The following is a 22,338-nucleotide window of genomic DNA, read 5'->3' on the forward strand; positions in this document are numbered from 1 at the left end:
TACTTCTTTCATTCTCTATTTGCGCCACATTGTCGTTACCGTCACCTGCCCCAGACCTTGCCCTACTACTAATTATTACAGTGTATATGCGCGCTTCATGGCGCGTTGATGCAAATGTCGGGATATAGCTTCCCTACGTCCAAGAGGAAGACCAAAGGGTAAAAATGTGAAAAGAAGTCTAAAGCAAGAGAAAGCAAGAATAAAGGCTTATGCGTCGGCGGGTTTCCTTCCGACCATGAGGTACATGGGTGTGAAAAGCTTCTCCTTGCCTCCGGCAACAAGGCAGTCGCCTGCAAGAGCAAGACTGTCGGCCGTCTTCTGGGTGCCACTGGGTGCGAGACCAATCATCTCAAGACCACCGACGAACTTGTGGATGATTCCACGTCCGACCTTTGTCATTCGAAGGATGGTGGGGATGTCGCCAATTGAGCTGATGTACTTCAGCTGGCCAGAGAGCGGCCAGTACCATGGGTATGGGTCGTCCCTGTCGGCAAGATCCTCGTTGTGCTCCATGATGAAACCAGCAGTCTCCATGGCCTTGAGCGCAACTTCAATCTTCTCCATGTTGGAGATACCGTCACCAATCTCGATACCGAGACGGATCTCGCGATGGTGGGGGTTGTCGTTGTCGTACTTGTCCGTCATGAGCCACTCGTAGACGCCAAAGACACCGCCGGGCTTGAGAACACGGAAGATCTCGCTGTAGATGCCCTCGAGGGATGGTGCGTGCACAGTGGCCTCGATGGCGTAGACAGCATCGAAAGAGTTGTCGGGGAAAGACATTTGCTAGTTGTGAGTCAGTTGAGGAACAGAAAGGAGGTTTGATGATGCTTACCATAAAGTCACCCTTGACGAACTTGAGCTTGTCTGACAGACCCTCCTTCTCAGCATAGGCAGTGGCACGCTCAATCTGGTAGTCGTTGTTGTTCAATCCAACGACGTTGACACCAGCGAACTTGACAATCTCACGGGCTGGTCCACCGACACCGCAGCCAACGTCCAACACACGCATGTTGTCCTGGAGGTTCATCTTGTGGGCGAGGTAGTGCTCGTGACGGGCAATGGCCTTGTAGAAAGACTCGCCGTAGGCGTAGCGGCAGAAGTGGAAAGACTGGCCCCAGCCGTATTCGTAGAGGTCGGTGGCCAAGTTGTAGTAGTGGCGGGTCAGAGTAGCGTATTCGTCTCGTCGTGCCTGGACATGTTAGTATGTAAGACGGCCAAACTGCCACATGTTGTATACCTTGCGTGTCTCCTCGGTCTCATCCGCAGCCGCTTTGTTGTCCCAATGCTTGAAGTACTCGTCCACAGCGGCTTGCTGTGCGGCCTTGTCCTTTTGAAGCATGGCAGTCATGCCACCACGAGCCTTTGCAGACTTGCCGTGCATGGCCTTGTTGAACTCGGCATCGCGAGTGTGGTCCTCTTGTTCGAGAGCAACGGGAGACATGATTGATATTAGAAGTGGTATAAAGACTGTGTAAGGGCGAAGTGAATGAAGCGGATGTGGGAGAAGCAATTGTAAAGACGAGGACCCTGAAACTTTATAAGAACAACAGACGGTAACCATGGAGAGAAATAGCGGTATGGATAGGGAGATTTGGACAAATTCAAAGGGGGGATTCACGCTTGGTCCAATCACAGCTTACTCTGTACGCGGCCCTGGTCGACGGAGCTAGCGGTTGCCACCCGAGCGCGTGAAAGCCAAGCCGCAGTCCGCTACCTGGAGATTTCTAGCGTCACTCACCTCATCACTACTTGCCGTCGCAACCACCACCACGCCCCACTGCAGCGTATTCAACCGCTACCGATACGCTCATCCAAGTCGCCGAGGTAATTTGCGACGCCCACCCCTGGTATCCTTGACGACAGACTGCACATTCCACCTTCATCATGCCGCCCCAAATCAAGACCGACTTGAACCGTAGCGGCTGGGAGACGACGGATTTTCCGTCCGTCTGCGAGAAATGCCTACCGGACAACCCGTATGTGCAGATGCTCAAGGAGGACTATGGTGCTGAATGTAAAATCTGTACGCGACCTTTTACCATCTTTCGCTGGAAAGCCGACCGCACCGCCCGACAGAAGCGAACAAACATCTGCCTGACATGCGCCCGCCTCAAGAACTGCTGCCAGCACTGCATGCTGGATCTTTCATTCGGTCTTCCCATCGTTGTCCGTGATGCGGCGCTGAAGATGGTGGCACCTGGACCCCAGAGCGACATCAACCGACAGTTTTATGCGCAAGAGCACGAGAAGGAGATTGAAGAGGGACGCGGAGCTATGGAGGCGTATGAGAAGACGGATGAAAAGGCGCGCGACCTGCTCAAGCGCTTGGCACAGAGTGAGCCCTACTACAAGAAGCAGCGACGGATAGAGGCAGACGGCGAAGAGAGCGGGCAAAAGGCACTACCAGCCCCAGGTGGGAGCGGTGGTGGGAGCAGTGAAGGTGGACATGTTCCAGGGCCCATTAGGACTCGGGACACGAGGGGCACTCCGACACGAGGAAGCATGCGACCTGGCAGAGGAGGTCGTATGGGTGGTCCATCGGCTGAGCCGAACCCGCAAGACTGGCTTCCGCCTTCCGATTCCAACGTCGCATCACTCTTCGTCACTGGTGTTGAAGACGATCTGCCCGAGCACGAACTCCGCAAACACTTTACACAATATGGTCAGCTCAGGTCGCTGGTCTGCTCACATCGCGCGCATTGCGCATACGTCAATTATGTCAACAGGAAAGACGCAGAGACTGCGGCAGAAACACTGAAGGGCAAGGTTGTCATCAAGGGCTGCCCAATGCGGGTCACTTGGGGCAAGCCGAAGCAGTTGGACAGCTTGGATCAGAATGTTAGGATGCAATACGCAAAGGAGGGACGACAGGTAGCGGGTTCATCCCGACGGGCTGCGGCTACTCAAGCTGCTATCCAGGCTGCTCCACAGAACAGCTTGGACAGCATGATTGTTGCGCCTCCACCAGGAGAGGACGACGATGTGAAGTATGCCAGTTTGGAAGGCAACTAGTTTGGTAACACTTGCATTGGGCCGGCGTTTTGTGTTGCGTAGACTGCAGCATGGGTATCACGATTCATTTTCTTGTGGATAAAAGCCTAGGAGGAACAGCATTTAGTTCCGCCTAATGTACTCTTTCCCTTTCCTTTTTTGATATCCTCATTGTCTCCTCGTTCAGTGTACTCGTGAATCCGTAGCTCTGTGCAATGTCAGCTAATTGACATGATGCCATAACAGCGATATGCATACTGTATTTGTCCTCGTCCTCTGCTTGTCCTTGAACCACATTCTCTCGCAGAAACTTTGCTACGTCCTTGGCATGTACCAGTGCACTTTCTAGCTCTTCACTTCCAACCCGTAGGTTGCGGTTCTCCTCAAAGTGCTTGCGGGTCTCTGCGCGGGCGGCGAAAAGGGTGTTCATGTCGCCTACTAAAGTGAGCATGTGCGAGACATGGACCAAGTGCTGGGTATTACCTTGGAAAGCAATGCGCGCTGACCGCAGCAGATTGCGGTATGCTACTAGTGCCATATTTGTGGAATCAGCGGTGTAGTAATGGGTGGGCGGTGTTGAGATCTGGATTGTGTTCGGGAGTCCGCCAGAGAAAGTTGGTCCACGTGACAGCGTTCTTGCCGTTGAGCATCCCTGTCGGCGATCTAACAGCTGCACGGCTGCCCGCTGACGTCGCGCATGCTTCAAAAGGTCCACAAACAAGAGCATGCTTCGGTGGCCTCAACGGTAGAATTATAGCTCCCCCGCCGGGCTGCGATCTACCACGGAGCAAAAATGGTCTCGTTCTGGCCCTTCAAGGTGCGCACCGCCCAAATGACGTGTCAACTACAATTGCTAACCAAGTCAGGGCAGCGAAGATGCCGCGTCTTTTGAGAGGACGCTCAACGCCCTCACCGGCAAGATCAACAGAGCCGCTGCGCGAAATGACAACCAGAAGCAACTTTCAAGGCGCGCACGCGTCATGTGGACGCTCTATGCCGGCTTTGCCTACATTCTGGCCGCCGTGATGCTCACCCTGGTGACTGGCTGGCGAAACTGGGGCCCTATCGAAGGCAGCATTGTCGCTGGCGGACCTGTCGTGTATGTGTGTCGTGGACTGGGTCATGTAATCGCCTCCTAATAATTCCAGTATCTACGGCCTACGCTACGCGCTCATGAGCTACTTCGACTACCGTATTCGTAACACCGAGCTGTACCTCAAGAAGCTGAACAAGGAACGCGACGCTACCATCGAGCGACTAAAGGAGGCGACCAAGTACAACTCGACCCAGCAGCTCCTTGAAAAGTACGGCGCGTCGCCAAAACTAAAGGAGGAGCCACAGGACGACTCGCCTGATCGCAGGAAGTCGCAAGGCCTTCAGAGGCCAGCGTCGGCCTCAGGTCCACGTACCGGCGTGCCTCCACCACCTACAGCCAACATCCAGCGACCCACGACACAGCCGATTCCAACTACCCCGCAACGGGCGCCTACGAATGCCTCAGCACCCCAGGGTTTGGCACCACCAGGCCTAGCACCGCCAGTACAGTTCCCCCCAGACGGAAGCCCAGCACCTGAATTCGCACCAAACGCCTTTGATGCGGACCTGACCAAGCAGCACTCTGCCACCGAACCCGTTACCTTTACAGAAAGCCACTGGTACGACCGCATCCTCGACGCTCTTCTCGGAGAAGACGAAACTCAGGCTAAGAACCGGTTCGCCTTGATCTGCTCCGAATGCAGACTCGTCAACGGCCAAGCACCCCCCGGTGCGCGTACACTTGAAGATGTCGGTCGATGGCGATGCGGGGGTTGTAGTGCATGGAACGGCAAGGAGAAGTGTCGCGAAGATGACATTACACGTCTAGTCAAAGGCTGGGAGGCTGAGCGCAAAGCGAAAGATGAGGTCAGGGAGCGCAGTGTTGACGGAGGCATCGACTCGGACAACCGCGAGACAGAGGATGATAGTGGGGTAGTAGGTGCAGATGAAAGCTCAGGCGTGGACGTCGCGCCGCAGAGTGAGGAAGACACTCCACCACCGAGTAGGAACACGAGAAGTAAGTCAAAGGCTAGGGCGAAGAAGTAGGCACTGGATACGGAGGGATAGAATGGCGTCTCGGAATGTGTGAGCGGCTGATGTCGGGATGGCATGTCCCTGGATACAGCATAGAACATGGATTGTTCAATCATTTCTAAATCTCGGTTTCGTTTTTATCATTAGTTTTCGAGTACTACGGGCTCTCACTCTCTCTGGTGGAGTGGAAGCACGGACCTCGCTAGTTCTGTATAAGTAGTCTGTCTCTCTCTTCTTCTTTCTCTTCCTTACATTACACATTTGCTCTTTTTTCTCCAAAGTTCAAACTGCTCTGGGCCATGGGGTGACCTGTTTGTGTCTTTTCGAAATTCCCGAAAAATCAAAAATCAACCCGGTGTCGATTCAATGTGTGGGGTTTCTGCTCCTAGTGCCCTTCTTCTTACTTTCAAACGACTTTTGTTTCCTTGGAGTCTGTTCTTCTCGGTTTCTTTCTCCCTAAAACATTACGTCCTGCTATTCTAAAACCATAAATCAGAAGAACTGATGGAGTGCTTTCCCTCTGTTTTTTTGAATGAAAATTGTGTCTTTCTATTCCAAAATCAGCTACTACAAAGTCAGATGGAGTGCGTTTCCTCTGTTTCTCCCTTAAAATTGGAGACTTGAGGGCGAAGATTGTGATGATTATTTTCCCTGCTTGACTAGACATATGTCTGCCTGTGTGAGTGTTGTTTCAAAAAGTCGACGGCATACGCCATATGACTTCGGCGATTCTGAGTTCGAAAAGGCGTCTCTCGCAGACCATGTGCTTGTGGGGGGTTTGTTCGGGGTTTTTCCAAAGTAAAAAACTGATACTAGAAAGGGGCATGTGGAGTTGGTTCTCGCTTTCTTCCTGGGACTTTGGCAAGTCCTTTATCGAAACAGCATCTCTAGGAACCGATGTCTTTGGGTGGATTGTTGGGGCTGGTTTGTTTCTGAAAAGTGGTCGTAAGCCCACCATGGAGTCGAGTGTCCCCTCTTTATAAATTCGGACGATCAAATTGAGCATCTCAAGTGGCTATGGGAGGTTCGGGGGTGATCTAAACCAATACCTCGACTCCTACATGTCCCTGGTTGTTTTTGCGTACAAAAAGACTTCACCCCTTCCTTCCTTCTTTACGTCTCCCAGACTTAAAACCTTTCTAATCAAAATACTTACATCATCCTACCATGTTTCTACCTTCCACCTTTCAAAAAGTTATGATGGAAGACTGTGATGAAAATTCGCGCAGAAGGATATGCGTGGTGGCGTGAGAGGGCGCGAATTAAAAACAGATCAGAAGCAAGACATGGAAATTGCAAGGCAGTATTCAGACGTGGGTTTTGCGTTGGTCTCAAAATAGAAAATCGACGAAGATATGGCATTTACAAAACAAAAAAAACACTCAATTATGTGCCGAGTGTTCGGGTGAATCAAAGTATAACGCTTGCAGAGTCGAAAATTGACGATGCGAGTCATTGTGAAGGGGCTTTTGAGTCGGCGAGAGCAGACGTGTTACAGAGTCTAGTGGAACAAACCATACACAATAATGTACACTCGTGAACATAGATGAAGTCTAAAAGTGCGTTGAACACGTATTGATTAAGCTTCCTCTGTGGACGTCCCTCGGCATACAAAATCCAAACAGATAACAATCCACCAACGGCCACCAAATTCGATTCAACTGCGGCATCCCAATCCAACTGGTTCCTTTGTCTGTTTATAAAAAATGCAAATCATATCGTCGCCCGTAAGACCCACACTCTTGTCTTAACAGCATCGGATATCGCAATACGTACAGCGTTCCAAGATGCCATCCCATTGGCAACCCTCCTGAAACAAGCCCAGTTTGATTAGCAATTATTACAATATGAGCAAGTATGGCTTCTTACGCATCTGCCACTGCGACACGTTCCACTCGGTGCTTTGAGTTTTCTACACGGTTCCATTTTGAAAACTTCCCAGAGATTTGTACAATTGGATTCCCATTGCGGAATGCAGTTCTACAATGTGGTTAGTATGTATTAGATCAAACATAAGAATGGATGCGAATGCGAACCCCGTTTATACACGGCCTAGGGCGGTGACACCCGGCCCCTAGTACAACTGAAGCACAGCAAAGTGTAATAACAGATGAGAGCTTCATTATCGATACGAGAAAATGATATGTTATTAAGATGTGTAGTATTAAGGTGTGGAGTATCGAGATAAAGAGGATGATGGTGACAAGCCTTACTTTTGTGTTCTCTCCAAAGAAGTGACGAACTGAGGTAAGCCCTAACCTAACGTGACTCCCTCAGTGCCAGGATACCTGTGTTACAACCAATCGGCGCTATCTTACGATCATTACCGCCGGTGAAAAGGATTCTACTACAGCTCCGTAGGCGAAGGCTGCAGCAGAGCACTGGAGTATAACCGCCTTTTGTGCTCTCCAGGAGCAGTCAGAGCCGGGAGACCACTATAATATCTCTGTATATAGTAATAGGCAATAGTTTCCATAGCTTGTTTTGTTTGAAACCCACTTCCCCACGGCTGATCGCCGCTTGGTGAGATTTTCGATGGTATCTCGGTGTAATACGCGTCACAAGTCACCGCTGGCGGTACGGTCGAAAACAGGGGTTGTTTCTATAATCCAACCGCGACGCGCTGCAACGTATCGGGGAAGTTGTACTTACAAGGATAGTATATTGAAGAAAGCCGTCGTTTTGTCCTTGTTCTGTCAATCGAGTTGCGGCCTAATCCTCGCGTCCAGAGCGTCTTGGCTTGATGGTCCCAGCTTGATTTCACAGAGCTGGCGTGCCCGGCTTATCCGATTCAACTGGCTGATTCTGTCTTGCAAGACGAGATAAACGATTCTTTACTGTATGATTCTGTATACTATATACGACATATATAGAGTTTAGGAGGGGCCTTTTGAAGATAGAGTAAGACTGAGTAACTACTGTTATAGTACCTGTATCGAGAATAACTCTCTACTAAGTTGTAGATATCTTATTCTCTACTAGAATCAATACAGCCATCATGCTCTGCGGTGTACGGGTACAGAGTCAGTATGGGCGTTGGGACTGGCAGAGTGTGGACCTGCAAAATAGATCTTGGACGACGAGAACTTCAAGAGGCGGCATTGCCCTTCTCAAATAACGTCAAGAGGTGTTGCAGCTGCTAAAGAGTCATCGGGGTCGGCTGTCACTGGTACTGCTGGCCGCAGTGAGACTCAAACACAAACCATCCGAAATACCAGGGACCGTAGAAGTCTTGAAGGTTCAGGACCTTCTGCAGAGCGCTGTCTGATATGTAACGAGCTCTGGAGACAGCCAACTGTACAAGCTGGTCTCGATCCTAATCCTAACCCACGACATCGGATTACTGCTAAGCTAGACGATCGCTATGTTGACTTGTTTCGTCTCATATTGTTTTCCAATGGCTTCAAGAACACCATTGCCCAAATACGATTCGAGACTAATGGATTGGTTGATGCAATCTTCCGCTCCTTTGTCTTCAGGTTCTATCTTTTGGTGTGGATGTCTTTACCAAGCGACTACTTATCTCGTGCTAAGTCGGCGTGAAGGAGAGTAAAACATCAGACATGTTCGTCAGTGTTTGCGTTTGCAGAAGAGTCTGACGTCCGTTACCAGCCTGTGTCAGGGTCATGTTGAGCAAGGTGTGCGCGTCTAGTAGCTAGCCCAGTAATGGGGGATCTGATCCAGTCTGAATACCAAGATCGATGTTCCCTAAACATGCGCCCATCCATTCTCGGCAAGGACTTGCATTTCATTGATGAGACAGATCTGACCATGCTCCTCATGTTCCTTACTCATCGCTCTCCATTCCCCGACTCTTCTCCGCACCCTCCATTCTTTGAAGTAAGGTGAAGTAAACCATCTGCGGATGCGATTTTCCCACAGAGCTTTGAAAATTTGCCAAGACGACAGCAATAGTGTTTGGGGATGGACAGCATCGTATGCCTCACCGCTGTAGCCCACTAGCACCTGTGGATTTACATATGTCTCTTTCTGGTTCCGGAAAGGATTGTCTACGTGGATTAAGCAACACTCCGAGGCCTCGAGGTGAAATTCTGCAAGAGAGTCCGGGATGCCCCGGAAACGTAGTTGGTATGGAGCAATGAATGGTTCGGCAGGCATCGCGACTAAGGAGAATAATGTGTTAGTCGGCGACTGCAGATAGAACGGAGGCGATGCGAAGAACAACGAGTAATATATAGAACTTACCCATACCGTTCCAGCAGCTTGCAACGGGCACAGGACGGTTGGCCAATATAGCTCGCCGTGATTGCTTCGCCCGGAAATAAGGCCAGGTTTGCATGAGCATCTCGTGGCCTTCAGCATCCCGTAGCGCAAACGTGTCATAAAACTTTGGAGGACGACTAAAGTCTAACGAGCAAGCAGCTGCAAAATCCCCACCGTTGGTGTTTAGCAACCGTAATACGTCGTTGGTCTGTACTTTCGTTAGCCTTTTACGAACCCCTGAGCAGAAATTGACTATCGATAGCTTACATCGAAGACAACATCGTTTAGGAATAGAATTTTATCAAATCTCTCCCCCCGTAAGACTAACTGCCTCAAAGGCTCAAGGGTTAAGTTACGAAGTCGAGACAAGTATGGTATCCGCCGGAGTTCTTTTCTCCCTCGGGGTGTGTCGACCCAGCCCTGACCTCGGGTCGACACAGACATCTCGTCCAGATGAGTCGTGGGTGACAAAGTTATGTTCCGCCTGATGTTGTGTGCCCCCAGAGCCAAGTCAAGCTCCTTTAAAGCGCCTTTACTGTCATCCCAACTACCGCTTTCGTACACCGTGATGAAGACATTGTCTCGTCCTAGAGCATTTGCCAATGCTACTACTGCATCGTTCCAATGACTTCGCAAGATTCTCTCATTGTTCCAGTGCAGGCTGGCGATGTACACGCGCTCGGGTCGTGGAGCTACATGGTCGATCGTAGGGTTCGAAAGGCAATGTAGTATCTGGGCGATTTCGAAGACGTGGAATAGGAGGAATGCAAGGACGAACACTTGCTTAATTGAACTGCGACGGAGCATCCGAGCGAAGCGCATCAGTGCAGCCATTGGAAGTTAGGAGAAGCATACTGTTGCATTCCCAGGAGGAAAGGGGAGATGAACGTGTGAAGGATTCATCTGACAGTAAGGCGGGCGGGCGGGCGGCCCGCGCTAGGAGCTCGCCAAGCTTGATCCTTGCGCTCTATCTTCCAATCAAGGCGTATGCCGCTGACGCGCAAATCAGTTGGGTTTAGCCGAGGCGTCTACGTCCCGTTCCATGGCACATTGGGTAGGTACGTAGCAATTCAAATGCTCACTCTTAGCGCTTGCCGTCAAAGATAGATTCTGAGGTCTGTCACTTGTCTACCACCCCCACTCGACAAAGCGCCAGACAGAGGGGCGAGGTATCCTGTGATCGAATTAAAGCTCGTGATGCTCACTAGTGGAAATATCACAGTCGTGGGATCGGTGATGAAACCTTTAGCACTGCATCCTCGAAGGATGCGACCGTGCCGCACGTGTTATGGGATAAATGGCGCCTCAGGTGGAATATCATGCAGGGCTGCATGATACACTTTCCATTACTACAAAACTGCCTAATTGATATGGACATTCGAACCCAAACCACCGTCCTCAATATTCTCCACTTCAACCCTCGTTTCTGGCTCGCCCATAACACTCGCACATAGCATGATGAGTGTCATGGAGCTTGAGGCACTAGGCTCATCACCGCCAAGGCGCGTCTCTTCTCGTGCTGTCACTCCCTCAAGTTTAGACAGCTCGGCGTCATCATTGGTTACTACACCCGTGTAAGTGCTTGACTCTTGACGCGTCCGCTATTCCTGACACTCGTACCGTAGGCAAAAGAATTCTACCCCATCTGCATACTCCTCGTCGTCAGAGGGTGAAAGTCAGAGGCGCATCTGGGGAGGAAGTGACGGTACATCCCAGCCGCGTGATGGCTTCCCTTCTTTCATTCAAAAGTGTTGCAAGGCATTGGGGCTATCGGCTACCTTTAACCTGTTAGCCAAATCATGTGGTTGGGAAGTCACTGAGAGGGAAAAGGTCGTGATGAAGCAAGATCAGTTCAAAGCTGCGTTGCGCTGCGTTGTGCATCTTATCCCGGTATCAGCAGCACTTACTCTCCTCATTCTCAATTGTTCCAACCACTACATCGGCGGTGAACTCTCCGGAACCCCCGGACAGGACACTCAGAAGCTAGCGGCTCTTCAATTTGCCGCCAAACTGCACGAATTGTTCATGCTAGCCTCTCTTGGTGCCATTGCACTGACATACATTCGGAAAGAGTTAGTGTTTGGTGGTGGAGTTCCCTTTGGTACCGTGTTCTCGGCAACGCAATTCAAAGACCTTACCTTCCTCTGGTCACCAGAACTATGGGGAACAATCTATCACAAGTGGGAAGAGAGGCGAACAAAATGGACCATCGTCTCTTTACTCGTCAGCTGCTCCATTGCAGGGCTGACGGTCGGACCGTCCACGAGTATTCTTATGAGACCGCGACTGGATGATTGGCCAGCAGGAGGAACCACCTTCTGGATCAATTCCACAGAGTCGACCCTAAATCCCACGCTTATCGAGGAATCTACGGCTCTGAGTCATTGCAAAGTCGACAACGCTGATCAAGCTTGCCCGGCTAGTGGCTGGCAGGTCATCAACGAGGAATATATGCCATACTGGAGGTCTCTCACTGGCATGGGAGCTCTTCCGCAAGTGCTTTCCTTGCCCGGCCGTTCGTCTTTGCGCCAATTTCGTGTTCGCACAAGGAACGTGCGCGAGGCTACGTCGTCACTGCTCTGGGGCAATGCATTCACGTTAGCGACAGTATCACCTTCCGCCGTCGCAGATGCGCTAGTCGACCTGGAGAGGCTCTGGATAAACGCCGCAGTGAATGCAGATATCGGCAATTTTAGGTATCGTCGAGATGCTTCGTTTATGACAGAGGCTCTACAGCCACTGGTCTTGGTACGTTGCTTTGATACTGAGTATAAACCGAACGATTCGGTTAGCCTTCAATTCCCTATCCTTGGCAATATCACCCTAAGTGGGGGACCGGGATCTGCATCCCGACTTGGGAGCTTCGCCATTGTTCAGAATTGGCTGCGAATTAACGATACCAACGCCACTTCTGAGATACAAGACGTACTTGCCACGAGCGACCGTCCATCGGTGCACTGGATAGACGATATCGAGCTCCTCAAAGCCACTCAGTCATCTCTTCTTGCAGTAGCTACGATTCCTCAGTCAAACTCTGGGCCCGGGGCGTATTATGCATGTAGCATCGACAGCCGATATGCCAACGTTACGATGAAAGCTTCACGGAGCGTAATAACACACGTCTCCAGCGAGCCCACAGGATACGACAACGTCGGGACCTTCAATACTACCTACACACCAATTCAACTTAGTGCGAAGTGGGCAGCGTATTTGAATCCAGTTATCGGAGACTCGGACGTGACCAACGCGACCGATGCGACAGTCTTTTCCACACTGTCGTCGACGGCAGGACTGTGGACAACAAATCCCGCTACTGAACCTGTGTGGTATCCCATTATTGTCGAGAACATCTTGGCGACGCTGATATCGAATGGTATTGGTCGTGTGAACTTTGGGAAGACCCTTGTCGGGACTCTGGTTGGGCTGGACAATCCTTCGAACCCATGGAGCCTTGGCAAATGGGTACACGAAATCCTCCCCAAAGACGGGAAACTAGGATATGGAGGTCATGCTTTCAACATCTCCAAGGCTGAAGCGGAAGACGCGACCAGATTCGTGCTTAAGGTCAACATCTTAGGCTATGCGTACAGCCCTGAGGGTGCAACTCAGATCGCAGCGATAGTAGCTCTGTCACTCTACGTTCTGCTTGTTATATGTCATATCAGTTATTCCGTTGTAACCGGTTATTACTCCAGCAGTTGGGGATCGCCCTCTGAACTCACTGCGCTCGCAATGAATTCGGACCCCACTAGCCGGTTAAAGAATACAGGAGGTGGCATTGAGACTATCGATGTGTTCAAAGAACCGGTTTGGGTACGACTGAAAGATGGAAGAGCGCAAATGGTTTTCAAGGATACTTGTATTGCGACGACAGAATTGAAGTTGGGAAAGGCGTATGCTTAGTGTATGTTCGCTTAAGGAATAGATCCTGATTCAATGCTCACAAAATGAGTCGTCTTGGCAGTAGTCTTTGCAGTTGTAAATACAGCAACTACCGAAATTTCGACGTCTTCGATGTTAGCATCTCTAGAGCAGTATCTGGATACATGCAACGAGATCATTATATGATGCAAATCGACCGTGATGGACTGGAATCCAATACGTCGACGCCAGGTTGTTAATGCTGAGCAGCATAGAAGGATGCTCGTCGCCAAGCACTCTCTTGCTTGTCCTCATCACTTCCACCTCCAGCTCTTCGGCTCCCTTGTATTGACCATCACTGTATAGAGCCATGGCACACTTTCGTGCAAGAGCCAATCTCTCCTCGGCGCCGTCCCTCTGGGTATGCGACAGAACATACCGCGCGTGCGGTAGTAGTCGCCTCCATTTGCTTCGGTTACTGTGATCGTCGTTCAGGAACATCCGGAGTAGCTATAACGTGTCTGTGCGCGTGATGCCCATAATCGCGTGCCGCACACCCCGCAACATCAACACCAATCCACCCTTACCACTTCAACCACCCATAACTCCACAACTATGAGTTGTATCAACGCTGCGATTGAAGCTATTGAATCGCGTGATCCCGGAGATAAATTTACATACTCTGAGGTTGCGCGCCGCTTTGGTGTTGATCGCTCTACGTTGTCGCGACGCCATCAACAGATCCGGGGCTCAAATGAAGCCAAATCACGTAATCAGCAACTCCTTCACCCACACCAGGAGCTACAGCTTCTAGAGCACATTGACGAGCTTACTGAGGCTGGCTTACCACCGACGAGGACTATGATCCAGAACTTTGCTAGTGCTATAGCCGGAAGGGCTGCCTCCCAAAGCTGGGTGACGCGCTTCTTTCACCGTCATCCCGACGCGATTATATCACGTTGGTCAACTGGTTTGGACCGCAATCGCCACCGGGCTGATTCTGTATACAAGTACGAGTCGTACTTTGATCTACTATCTACTAAAATGGCTCAGCACCATATTCGGGCGCAGGATGTATATAATATGGATGAGAAGGGATTCCTTATTGGAGTGACGGGAGGAGTAAGAGAGTGTTTAGTAAGCAGAAATATGAGACTGGGGGCTTTAAGAAAGTGATACAGGACGGCAACAGAGATTGGATCACTGTTATCGCTGCTATATGTGCTGATGGGAGTACGTTACCGCCCGCGATTATATACGAAGCTACTTCGGGCAACATGTACGCCAGATGGGTTGATGATATCGCAATTGACGATCCAGTCTACGTTACCTCAAGTCCCTCAGGGTGGACCAATGATCAGGTAGGCCTGGCATGGCTCGAACAGGTGTTTGATCGCCATACGAAGGAGAAGGCCGGCAATCACACACGCTTACTCATCCTTGACGGCCATGGGAGTCACGTTACTATGGAGTTTATTGACTACGCGATCGCCCACAATATTATGTTACTCGTACTACCCCCCCATAGTACCCATACGCTGCAGCCACTCGATGTGGTAATGTTCAAACCTCTGGCAGCCGCGTACTCACTCAGCTTGCAGCACTACCTCCAGGCGAGCCACGGTCTCTTAGCTGTGAGGAAGGATGACTTCTACCGTCTTTTCAAGCCTGCCTGGGACTCCTCTTTCATTAAGAAGCACGCGTTGAAGGCATTTAAAGCCACTGGGATAGCTCCTATAGATCCCGAAGTAGTACTTAAAAAGTTCCGAAAGTCAACACTAACAGCACCGCCGCCACTAGTGAACGTGAGTAGAGCTACTATCACGAACCTCATTAATCAGGCCTACGATCCGAGCTCTATTGCGGCCAACAACCTCTCAGAAATACTCCTCCGCCTCCAGGCTGCCAAAGAGATCGCCGAGTACGAGAAGGACGCACTGCGCGCGGCGCTACACGTTCACCAGAAGCCCCGCAATCGGCACGAACCTCCCCTAGATCTACAGCAGCGAAAAGCGTTCCATTCAGGGGCAGTTTGGTGGTCGCCGTGCAAGCTTCGAGAGGCCCGCTTCAGGCAGCTAGTGAAGGAGAAGGAGAAGGAGAAAGAGCTACTTGATAAGATAGAGTTGAAAGAGGCAAAGGAGAACAACAGGATCTATCAACTTAAGATCAAAGAGGCAGCGCGGGCGGCGCGTGAGGAGGCAAAGAAGGTGCGGGATGAAGCCAAGGCTGTAAAGGCTGCCGAACTTGACGCCAAACGACGCGATCGCGACGCTGCAAAGGCTATACAACAACCCCAATCGGGCAAGCGTAAGGCTTCAAAGCCCGCTGCAAAGCAACAGCCAAAAAAACGACGCGTGGGTGGTGCTGGCGGTGGCACTCTGGCTGAGGTGGCTGCACCGGCTCCCCCACCAACAACCACCCGACGCGGCCGGGCCGTCAATACTCCGGCAAAATATAGATAGACAAAGTTGTAGAGCTACGTCTATAGATCAATACACCGGAAAATCTCGCGATAATAGTTATTGTACGTGGCTGCACAGCCTCAACTTTGCCGTCGTCGCGATATTGGTGGGGTGTGCGGCACGCGATTATGGGCATCACGCGCACAGACACGTTATGATTGTGTTACAAATACGAGCTTAGGAATAAGTTAATTAAAATAAAGATTAACTATTATTGGAACAAGGTCCCTCTAGTAGTATGACTACCATGGATAACCGAGTGGGAGGAGGGACAAGGCGGGGTGGCTGCAACGTATTGTATTGACTCTCGTGTTGAGTGTCGCAGTCTCACTCTGTTGTGGTGGGTGCTATTGCCCACCGGGCAGTACCTGCCACACCAGCATATCATGTGACTCCCAAGCACCTTCTACCCTGGACTGAACTCAGATATTCTCAACAACTATTATATTATTATCTATAAGATAGAAGCTCATTAAGTTATTTAGAATGTCCGAATACGGCTCTATAATTGTTTTCAAGCTGTATTAGAAGAAAAGATTATCCTTTTGGCGTGCGGGCGCAGTTGTTGTTCGTATGCTCATGCTGGAACATAGTCTTTTTGTCTCGCCGTGACTACGACCCAGTATTTGCATTAGCCATCTGCTGCCTCTGCTCGGCTTTCCTCTTCTTTCTATCTGCTTCCCTCGCCTGCCGCTTCTTCTTTTTGTTCGAAATAATCTCGGTAGGTAGTTCAATGCCAACCGATTTGTAAATCTCATCAACCAAGCTTTCTAGTTCTTCATGCTTGGCCAGGACTCGCTTTGCCTGTCCTGGTACGCCAAATAATTCGGGCATCGGAGGCAAGTTTTCCATGTGCTTGTCCAGACTGCTGAGCAAGTCATAGAGCTTGGTGCCCGGTGTGGGATTAAGCAATAGCCATACTTTTGCAATTTGACCAAACATACGCAGTGAATACAGAGCTGCTTGTATTCGAGCTGCGAGATGCACAAAAGCCCACGTCTCATCAAACACGCCGTTGACTATGCGCAGTACCAAATCAGTCGTAGGAGGGCTCTTCCCTTCGGCGAGGACAAGACTAAGTGCGAAAAGTGGCCAGAAAAGCGTTGGGCCAATCTCCTTCAGAGCGGCCCACTCTGCCAACATACTGACTTGCTGTTCTAATTCAGCAACTGGAGCCGGTACGTCACCTGCCTGATATGTAGGCATCTCTTGCGCAGCAATGCCCTGCGCCTTCCGCCTATACTCCAGCACAACCATGTTACTAGGTGCCAACAGCGAGTACGCTAGTTTGCGAATATCGCAGCCCGAATTCCAGGCTGATGCTAGATCGGGATCTTCGACTAACAAAGGCATATATACGAGTGGATTTTGAGCACCCTCCAGTACTTGATGTACAAATTCTGACGTCCGAACGTCTAGCTGGGGCAAATCGACTGGCGAACCACTCTTATCGGATACAGAGACTGATGCAGCGACCTGAGCAACATATCTGTTACTGAATTCCATGTACTGCGCAGAATCGAGATTTACATCCTGGGCAAGGCGGGGGAGCTTCTGTGCGGTATTCTGAGGGCCCTCATTGACAACGAAAGCGAAAGGTACCAGGCTGCTTAATTGCAACTTCTCTCGTATTTCACCAGGCGAGTATGCTTTCAGATCAGCGGATATATCGGCGTCGTGAAGGAATACAATCAGCGTATCGACACAGTAGTCGTAAAGAACAAGATCCGAATCACTGGTGAAGATGATTGATCGCGCATTATCTTTCGCATGCAAGGCACACCAGTCGTCAGCTTCTCCAGGCACGACGTGGGTCTTGTCGGAAAAGTTCGAGGCTTGTAATGCTTCTCGCAGTGCTGGTGCCAGGAACGCATACGATATCGCGCCCAGGTATGTGGGTATTGGACATGTTATTCCTGCATACGTTTTGCGAAGTTGCTGCACGCGCCGGTTGTTATGTTCAGTCCTCGATAGTCTCTCCACTCGCTTAGATTCAGGAAGAGCTCCGTCGAAGAAGATGGCCGCCCTGAGAACGTGCAATTAGCAATGGATGGCAGATTACACAGATTGCCTCGAGATTGCATAACTATGCAGATGGCGGTCAATTGCATAGGAGCAGATAATTCTGTTCATCAGGACAATGGCGGTGAATGAAACACATTTGTGCGCACCTCATTGGCTTTGCTGCGAAATTCCATGGCCTTCGATACCGCTCTGCTGTGGATACTGACCGGGCGAGAAAAGCAACGACGGTACACTCACACGTTGATGTTGATGGACTCCAGTGACTTCAGCCAACGAATGGCTTCGGCGTTGATATCTGAATAGGATGGGATTCTCGCTGCACTAGCGCATGTAGCGAGAGCCAGCCTGTGAGCATAGTAGGCGAGTGCAGGCCCATCGATGACGGCAGAATAGCCGTGCAGCTGCTTGGGAGAATAGCGCGTGGCGTAAGGCTCAAGACGTCTAGCGAGTCCCTGGATGCCCATTGTGTTGAGGCGCAGTGCAGAAGTTGAGAGTTGTGCAGGATCTCTTCAGATGGTAAAGACAGGGCTGCTAGTGTTGTTGGGGTAAGACATTTGCCATGGCCTAGCGAAGCCCCTGTGGAGAAGGGCCAAAGACGGACCAGCCAAGTGGAATTGTGAAGCGTCTCGACCCCGAACTGCAGCTTTAGCGCCAAGTTGCAGCGACTGTTGGGAATTGACGAAAGAAAAACTCGCGATCATGGTCAACGTGGCGTCGTGCTTTCCGTCGTGAGCTAGCGCCGGCGTCATCCCGCGTGGTGGGGGAGCTGCCCCTCAGTCCCCAGCTCAAAAGTTGCCCGCTGCCACCCCTTTACTCTCTTCAATTGCTCCAACTTGAACCCAAACAGCTTCAAGTACATACACAATCAACATGAGCGTCCGAACTGTCGAATTGAAGCCCTTCCAGGACCAGAAGCCCGGAACGTAAGTAGATGCTCTATGGTTGAGCTTGGATAGCTGTATAGAGCTATACCGCCGAATCAACCTTGCTAACTCATCATGCAGTTCTGGTCTCCGCAAGAAGGTCAAGGTCTTCCAGCAAGAACACTACTCAGAGGCTTTCGTCACCAGTATCCTCCAGTCAATCCCAGAAGGCGTCGAGGGCTCATTCCTCGTTGTCGGTGGTGATGGTCGGTACTGGAACCCTGAGGTGACCCAAACCATTGCCAAGATTGGTGCTGCCTATGGCGTCAAGAAGCTCTTGATCGGTCAGAATGGCATCATGAGCACACCCGCCGCTAGTCACATCATTCGGATACGGAAAGCCACTGGTGGTATCCTCCTCACAGCCAGCCACAACCCCGGAGGTAAGTAGCCATCACCAGTAACCTAGATGCAGCTTGGCCTAATAGATCGCAGGTCCCGAGGAGGACTTTGGTATCAAGTACAACCTTGCAAATGGTGCGCCAGCGCCCGAGAGCGTGACCAACAAGATCTACGAGACCTCCAAGACCCTCACTTCCTACAAGATCGCCGATATCCCCGACATCGACCTCAGCACAATCGGAACGCAAAAGTATGGAAACCTCGAGGTTGAGATTGTCCACTCCACTGAGGACTACCTCAAGATGCTCAAGGACATTTTCGACTTTGACCTCATCAAGTCGTTCCTCAAGGAGCACTCCGACTTCAAGGTTCTCTTTGACGGTCTGAGCGGTGTCACTGGCTCATATGGTGTCGACATCTTCGAGAAGGAGCTCGGTATCCCCAACAGCACACAAAACTGTGTCCCCAAGCCAGACTTTGGTGGCCACCACCCCGACCCCAACCTTGTCTACGCCAAGTCGCTAGTCGACGCCGTTGACAAGAACGGCATTCAGTTCGGTGCTGCCAGTGATGGTGACGGCGACCGAAACATGATCTACGGCGCAAACTCATTCGTTTCCCCCGGTGACAGTTTGGCCATCATTGCACACCACGCCGAGCTTATCCCATACTTCAAGAAGCAGGGCATCTACGGTCTCGCACGCAGTATGCCTACCTCCGGTGCCATCGACCTGGTTGCCAAGAAGAAGGGCGTCCAGTGCTACGAGGTGCCCACTGGCTGGAAGTTCTTCTGCGGTCTTTTTGACTCTGACAAGATGAACATTTGCGGTGAGGAGAGTTTCGGAACTGGCAGCAACCACATCCGTGAGAAGGACGGTCTATGGGCTGTCGTAGCATGGCTCAACATCCTGGCTGGTGTTGGACAGCAGACTGGCACCACCCCCAGCATTGCGTCAGTGCAAAAGGACTTCTGGAAGACCTACGGACGTACCTTCTTCACCCGCTACGACTACGAGGGCTGTGAGACCGAGGGCGCCAACAAGGTTACCAGCCACATGAAGGAGCTCATCACCACCAAGAAGGACGAGTTTGTCGGCTCAACCGTCGCTGGACGCAAGGTTGTCGAGGCAGACGACTTCTCATACACTGACCTTGACGGCAGTGTCAGCAAGAACCAGGGTATCTTTGTCAAGTTCGATGACGGTAGCCGCATCGTCGTTCGCCTGTCTGGTACAGGTAGCAGCGGCGCCACCATTCGCCTGTACATTGAGAAGCATACCAGCGACGAGTCTACATATGACATGGACGCCCAGGACTACCTAAAGGACAACGTCAAGCTCGCGACGGACCTCTTGAAGCTCCAAGAGTATATTGGCCGTACCGAGCCCGATGTCAAGACGTAAGCGCGTGTCGACATGGTGTCGGGATGTAATTAGCATGGCTAGATAAATAGTACATGACAGCATGATTATGGCATAGTACATAGTAGACGAAATAACAATCAAGTAGTTTCGCCGTACAAATGATGGCCCAAATCTGCACGCATGTACCTAGCAGCCCAAGGTGCAATACCTATTAACCCGCTGTTAAGTTCCCAGATCAATACAAGTCGAGAGGTTCGATTTGCAAGAATGTGTAATCATTAGTGATGCACAAATACTAGGCGCCGCTGCCCGGGCAAGAGGCATGGCGTGGGTGGTCCGGTGTTGCGGCGTGGCTTAGCTCGGCGACGTCATTCCCAATTTAAACAGTGATCTCCATAACACAGGGCACCAATGCTCCCTACAACCAACACCTTGAACCCCCCGCCTTTCCTTTCACGTCTCCCTATATACGCGCAACAACCCCAGCGAAAGGCTCCTACAAACATATCCATTGAGAAGACATCGATAGTCGCCGCCTCCAAAGTAATTCGCAAACATGGCTGAGAAAGAGGGTTCCGCTGTGCCACCGCAGGCAAAAAGCTCCTGGACGAGCTTTCTCAAGGTACGATTTTATAGTCGCCACCCCCGACAAGGTATGAAATACTCATACCAGCCTAGTCCATCGCATCCTTCAATGGCGACCTCTCTACTATGACGGCGCCTGCTTTTATCCTCTCGACCAAGTCCCTCACCGAATTCTCGTCTTACTGGACCGAACACCCTTCCGTCTTTGTCGCACCAGCCGCCGAGAAGGACCCTGCCAAGCGCGCTGTGCTGGTGTTGAAGTGGTTTCTGAGCACATTGAAGCAGCAATACGCTAGTCGGTCGGAAAAGCTGGGGAGCGAGAAGAAGCCTCTCAACCCATTTTTGGGCGAGCTGTTCCTCGGGAAATGGGAGGATGAGGCAGGCACAACGCACCTTGTGAGTGAGCAAGTTAGGTAAGTAGCTGCTACCACTGGTTTACGACCCCTAGCCTAGCACTGGCGGGATTGATTTCTGTGGACGCGAGCGCTAATGTCACGCGCTCAGTCACCACCCACCAGTCACCGCCTACTCCATCTGGAACGACAAGCATGGCGTCCGGCTCGAGGGCTACAATGCGCAAAAGGCGTCATTCAAGACCACCATCAATGTCAAGGTGACTAAATCCCCGAGCATTCCCGACTTGCACAATACTGACTCATGATAGCAAATCGGCCATGCCATGCTTCACCTTGACGCGTACAATGAGAGCTATCTCATCACCCTTCCTGCCCTACACATCGAAGGCCTTATCACAGGCTCGCCATATGTTGAGCTTAACGGCTGCACCTACATCCAGTCTTCTACCGGATACACTGCGCGCATCGACTATAGCGGCAAGGGCTGGGTCTCGGGAAAGAAGAACTCTTTCACCGCCGTACTTTACCCCGAGGGCAAGGAGAAGGAAACCATCTACAAACTAGACGGTCAATGGTCCGATGCTTTCCAGATCAGGGACGCCAAGACAAAGGCCGTCGTGGACACGTTCGATCACAAGTCCACCAAGACGACTCCACTCACTGTCGCCCCAATTGAGGAGCAAGACGACTTCGAGACGAGGCGTGCCTGGAAGAAGGTGTCTGACGCCATCAACAGTGGCAACATGGATCTGACCTCGTCCGAGAAGACAATCATTGAGACCCGCCAACGGGAGATGAGACAAGAGGAAAAAGACGAGGGTCGCGAGTGGGAACGCAAGTTCTTCTCTCGCGCCAAAGAATACCCACAGTTTGAGCAGTTGGCGACTAAGATTGGCGAGAGCATCAACGACGGCCAAACGAACGGTGTGTGGACTTTCGACAAACAGAAGGCGACCACTGCCAAGTCGCCTTACCACCCGACTGTTGTTCCCCCAATCTACGAACGCAAGTGAGACAGCTCAATGTTGTCGTTTCACCTTCTCTCGAGTCCCGATAGATCGCGCATAGGCATGAGCTCGTGGCGCTGTGAACGGGGTTCGGCCTCTTAAAGAGTCTACATCGACTACATAGC

The 22,338-nt window shown here is 51.1% G+C and overlaps 10 protein-coding genes across 10 annotated transcripts; 6 read left to right on the forward strand and 4 right to left on the reverse strand.

Moving 5' to 3' along the window:
• Window positions 1-207: 207 nt before the first annotated feature.
• On the reverse strand, window positions 208-1,444 carry PtrM4_146510 (sterol 24-c-methyltransferase; the record flags this gene model as incomplete). Its single annotated transcript, XM_066109877.1, has 3 exons — window positions 208-786; window positions 836-1,192; window positions 1,241-1,444. 3 exons carry the CDS (start codon window positions 1,442-1,444, stop codon window positions 208-210), a joined length of 1,140 nt encoding a protein of 379 aa, XP_065959860.1.
• Window positions 1,445-1,887: 443 nt separating this feature from the next.
• Window positions 1,888-3,015, forward strand: PtrM4_146520 (RRM-5 multi-domain protein; the record flags this gene model as incomplete). Its single annotated transcript, XM_001938872.1, has 1 exon — window positions 1,888-3,015. One exon carries the CDS (start codon window positions 1,888-1,890, stop codon window positions 3,013-3,015), a length of 1,128 nt encoding a protein of 375 aa, XP_001938907.1.
• Window positions 3,016-3,101: 86 nt separating this feature from the next.
• PtrM4_146530 (Complex1-LYR-1 multi-domain protein) lies at window positions 3,102-3,532 on the reverse strand (the record flags this gene model as incomplete). Its single annotated transcript, XM_066109878.1, has 3 exons — window positions 3,102-3,202; window positions 3,253-3,429; window positions 3,478-3,532. 3 exons carry the CDS (start codon window positions 3,530-3,532, stop codon window positions 3,102-3,104), a joined length of 333 nt encoding a protein of 110 aa, XP_065959861.1.
• A 255-nt stretch (window positions 3,533-3,787) lies between these two features.
• Window positions 3,788-5,076, forward strand: PtrM4_146540 (integral membrane metal-binding protein; the record flags this gene model as incomplete). Its single annotated transcript, XM_001938870.2, has 3 exons — window positions 3,788-3,811; window positions 3,861-4,093; window positions 4,143-5,076. The coding sequence occupies 3 exons, from the start codon at window positions 3,788-3,790 to the stop codon at window positions 5,074-5,076; spliced, it is 1,191 nt and encodes a 396-aa protein (XP_001938905.2).
• A 3,696-nt stretch (window positions 5,077-8,772) lies between these two features.
• Window positions 8,773-10,122, reverse strand: PtrM4_146550 (CAP59-mtransfer domain containing protein; the record flags this gene model as incomplete). Its single annotated transcript, XM_066109879.1, has 3 exons — window positions 8,773-9,188; window positions 9,271-9,496; window positions 9,556-10,122. The coding sequence occupies 3 exons, from the start codon at window positions 10,120-10,122 to the stop codon at window positions 8,773-8,775; spliced, it is 1,209 nt and encodes a 402-aa protein (XP_065959862.1).
• Window positions 10,123-11,124: 1,002 nt separating this feature from the next.
• PtrM4_146560 (uncharacterized protein) lies at window positions 11,125-13,191 on the forward strand (the record flags this gene model as incomplete). Its single annotated transcript, XM_066109880.1, has 1 exon — window positions 11,125-13,191. One exon carries the CDS (start codon window positions 11,125-11,127, stop codon window positions 13,189-13,191), a length of 2,067 nt encoding a protein of 688 aa, XP_065959863.1.
• Window positions 13,192-14,426: 1,235 nt separating this feature from the next.
• On the forward strand, window positions 14,427-15,611 carry PtrM4_146570 (Trichoplein multi-domain protein; the record flags this gene model as incomplete). Its single annotated transcript, XM_066109881.1, has 1 exon — window positions 14,427-15,611. One exon carries the CDS (start codon window positions 14,427-14,429, stop codon window positions 15,609-15,611), a length of 1,185 nt encoding a protein of 394 aa, XP_065959864.1.
• A 612-nt stretch (window positions 15,612-16,223) lies between these two features.
• On the reverse strand, window positions 16,224-18,100 carry PtrM4_146580 (XPG-I-2 domain containing protein; the record flags this gene model as incomplete). The annotated part of the gene is made up of 2 exons (XM_001938864.2): window positions 16,224-17,637; window positions 17,874-18,100. The coding sequence occupies 2 exons, from the start codon at window positions 18,098-18,100 to the stop codon at window positions 16,224-16,226; spliced, it is 1,641 nt and encodes a 546-aa protein (XP_001938899.2).
• A 406-nt stretch (window positions 18,101-18,506) lies between these two features.
• On the forward strand, window positions 18,507-20,304 carry PtrM4_146590 (Pgm, Phosphoglucomutase; the record flags this gene model as incomplete). Its single annotated transcript, XM_001938863.2, has 3 exons — window positions 18,507-18,559; window positions 18,641-18,942; window positions 18,995-20,304. The coding sequence occupies 3 exons, from the start codon at window positions 18,507-18,509 to the stop codon at window positions 20,302-20,304; spliced, it is 1,665 nt and encodes a 554-aa protein (XP_001938898.1).
• Window positions 20,305-20,821: 517 nt separating this feature from the next.
• Window positions 20,822-22,219, forward strand: PtrM4_146600 (oxysterol binding protein; the record flags this gene model as incomplete). The annotated part of the gene is made up of 4 exons (XM_001938862.2): window positions 20,822-20,887; window positions 20,944-21,263; window positions 21,355-21,463; window positions 21,515-22,219. 4 exons carry the CDS (start codon window positions 20,822-20,824, stop codon window positions 22,217-22,219), a joined length of 1,200 nt encoding a protein of 399 aa, XP_001938897.1.
• Between the last annotated feature and the right edge of the window lie 119 nt (window positions 22,220-22,338).

The sequence above is a fragment of the Pyrenophora tritici-repentis genome, chromosome 9 (genome assembly GCF_003171515.1).
Source record: "Pyrenophora tritici-repentis strain M4 chromosome 9, whole genome shotgun sequence".
Taxonomy (NCBI): Eukaryota; Fungi; Ascomycota; class Dothideomycetes; order Pleosporales; family Pleosporaceae; genus Pyrenophora; species Pyrenophora tritici-repentis.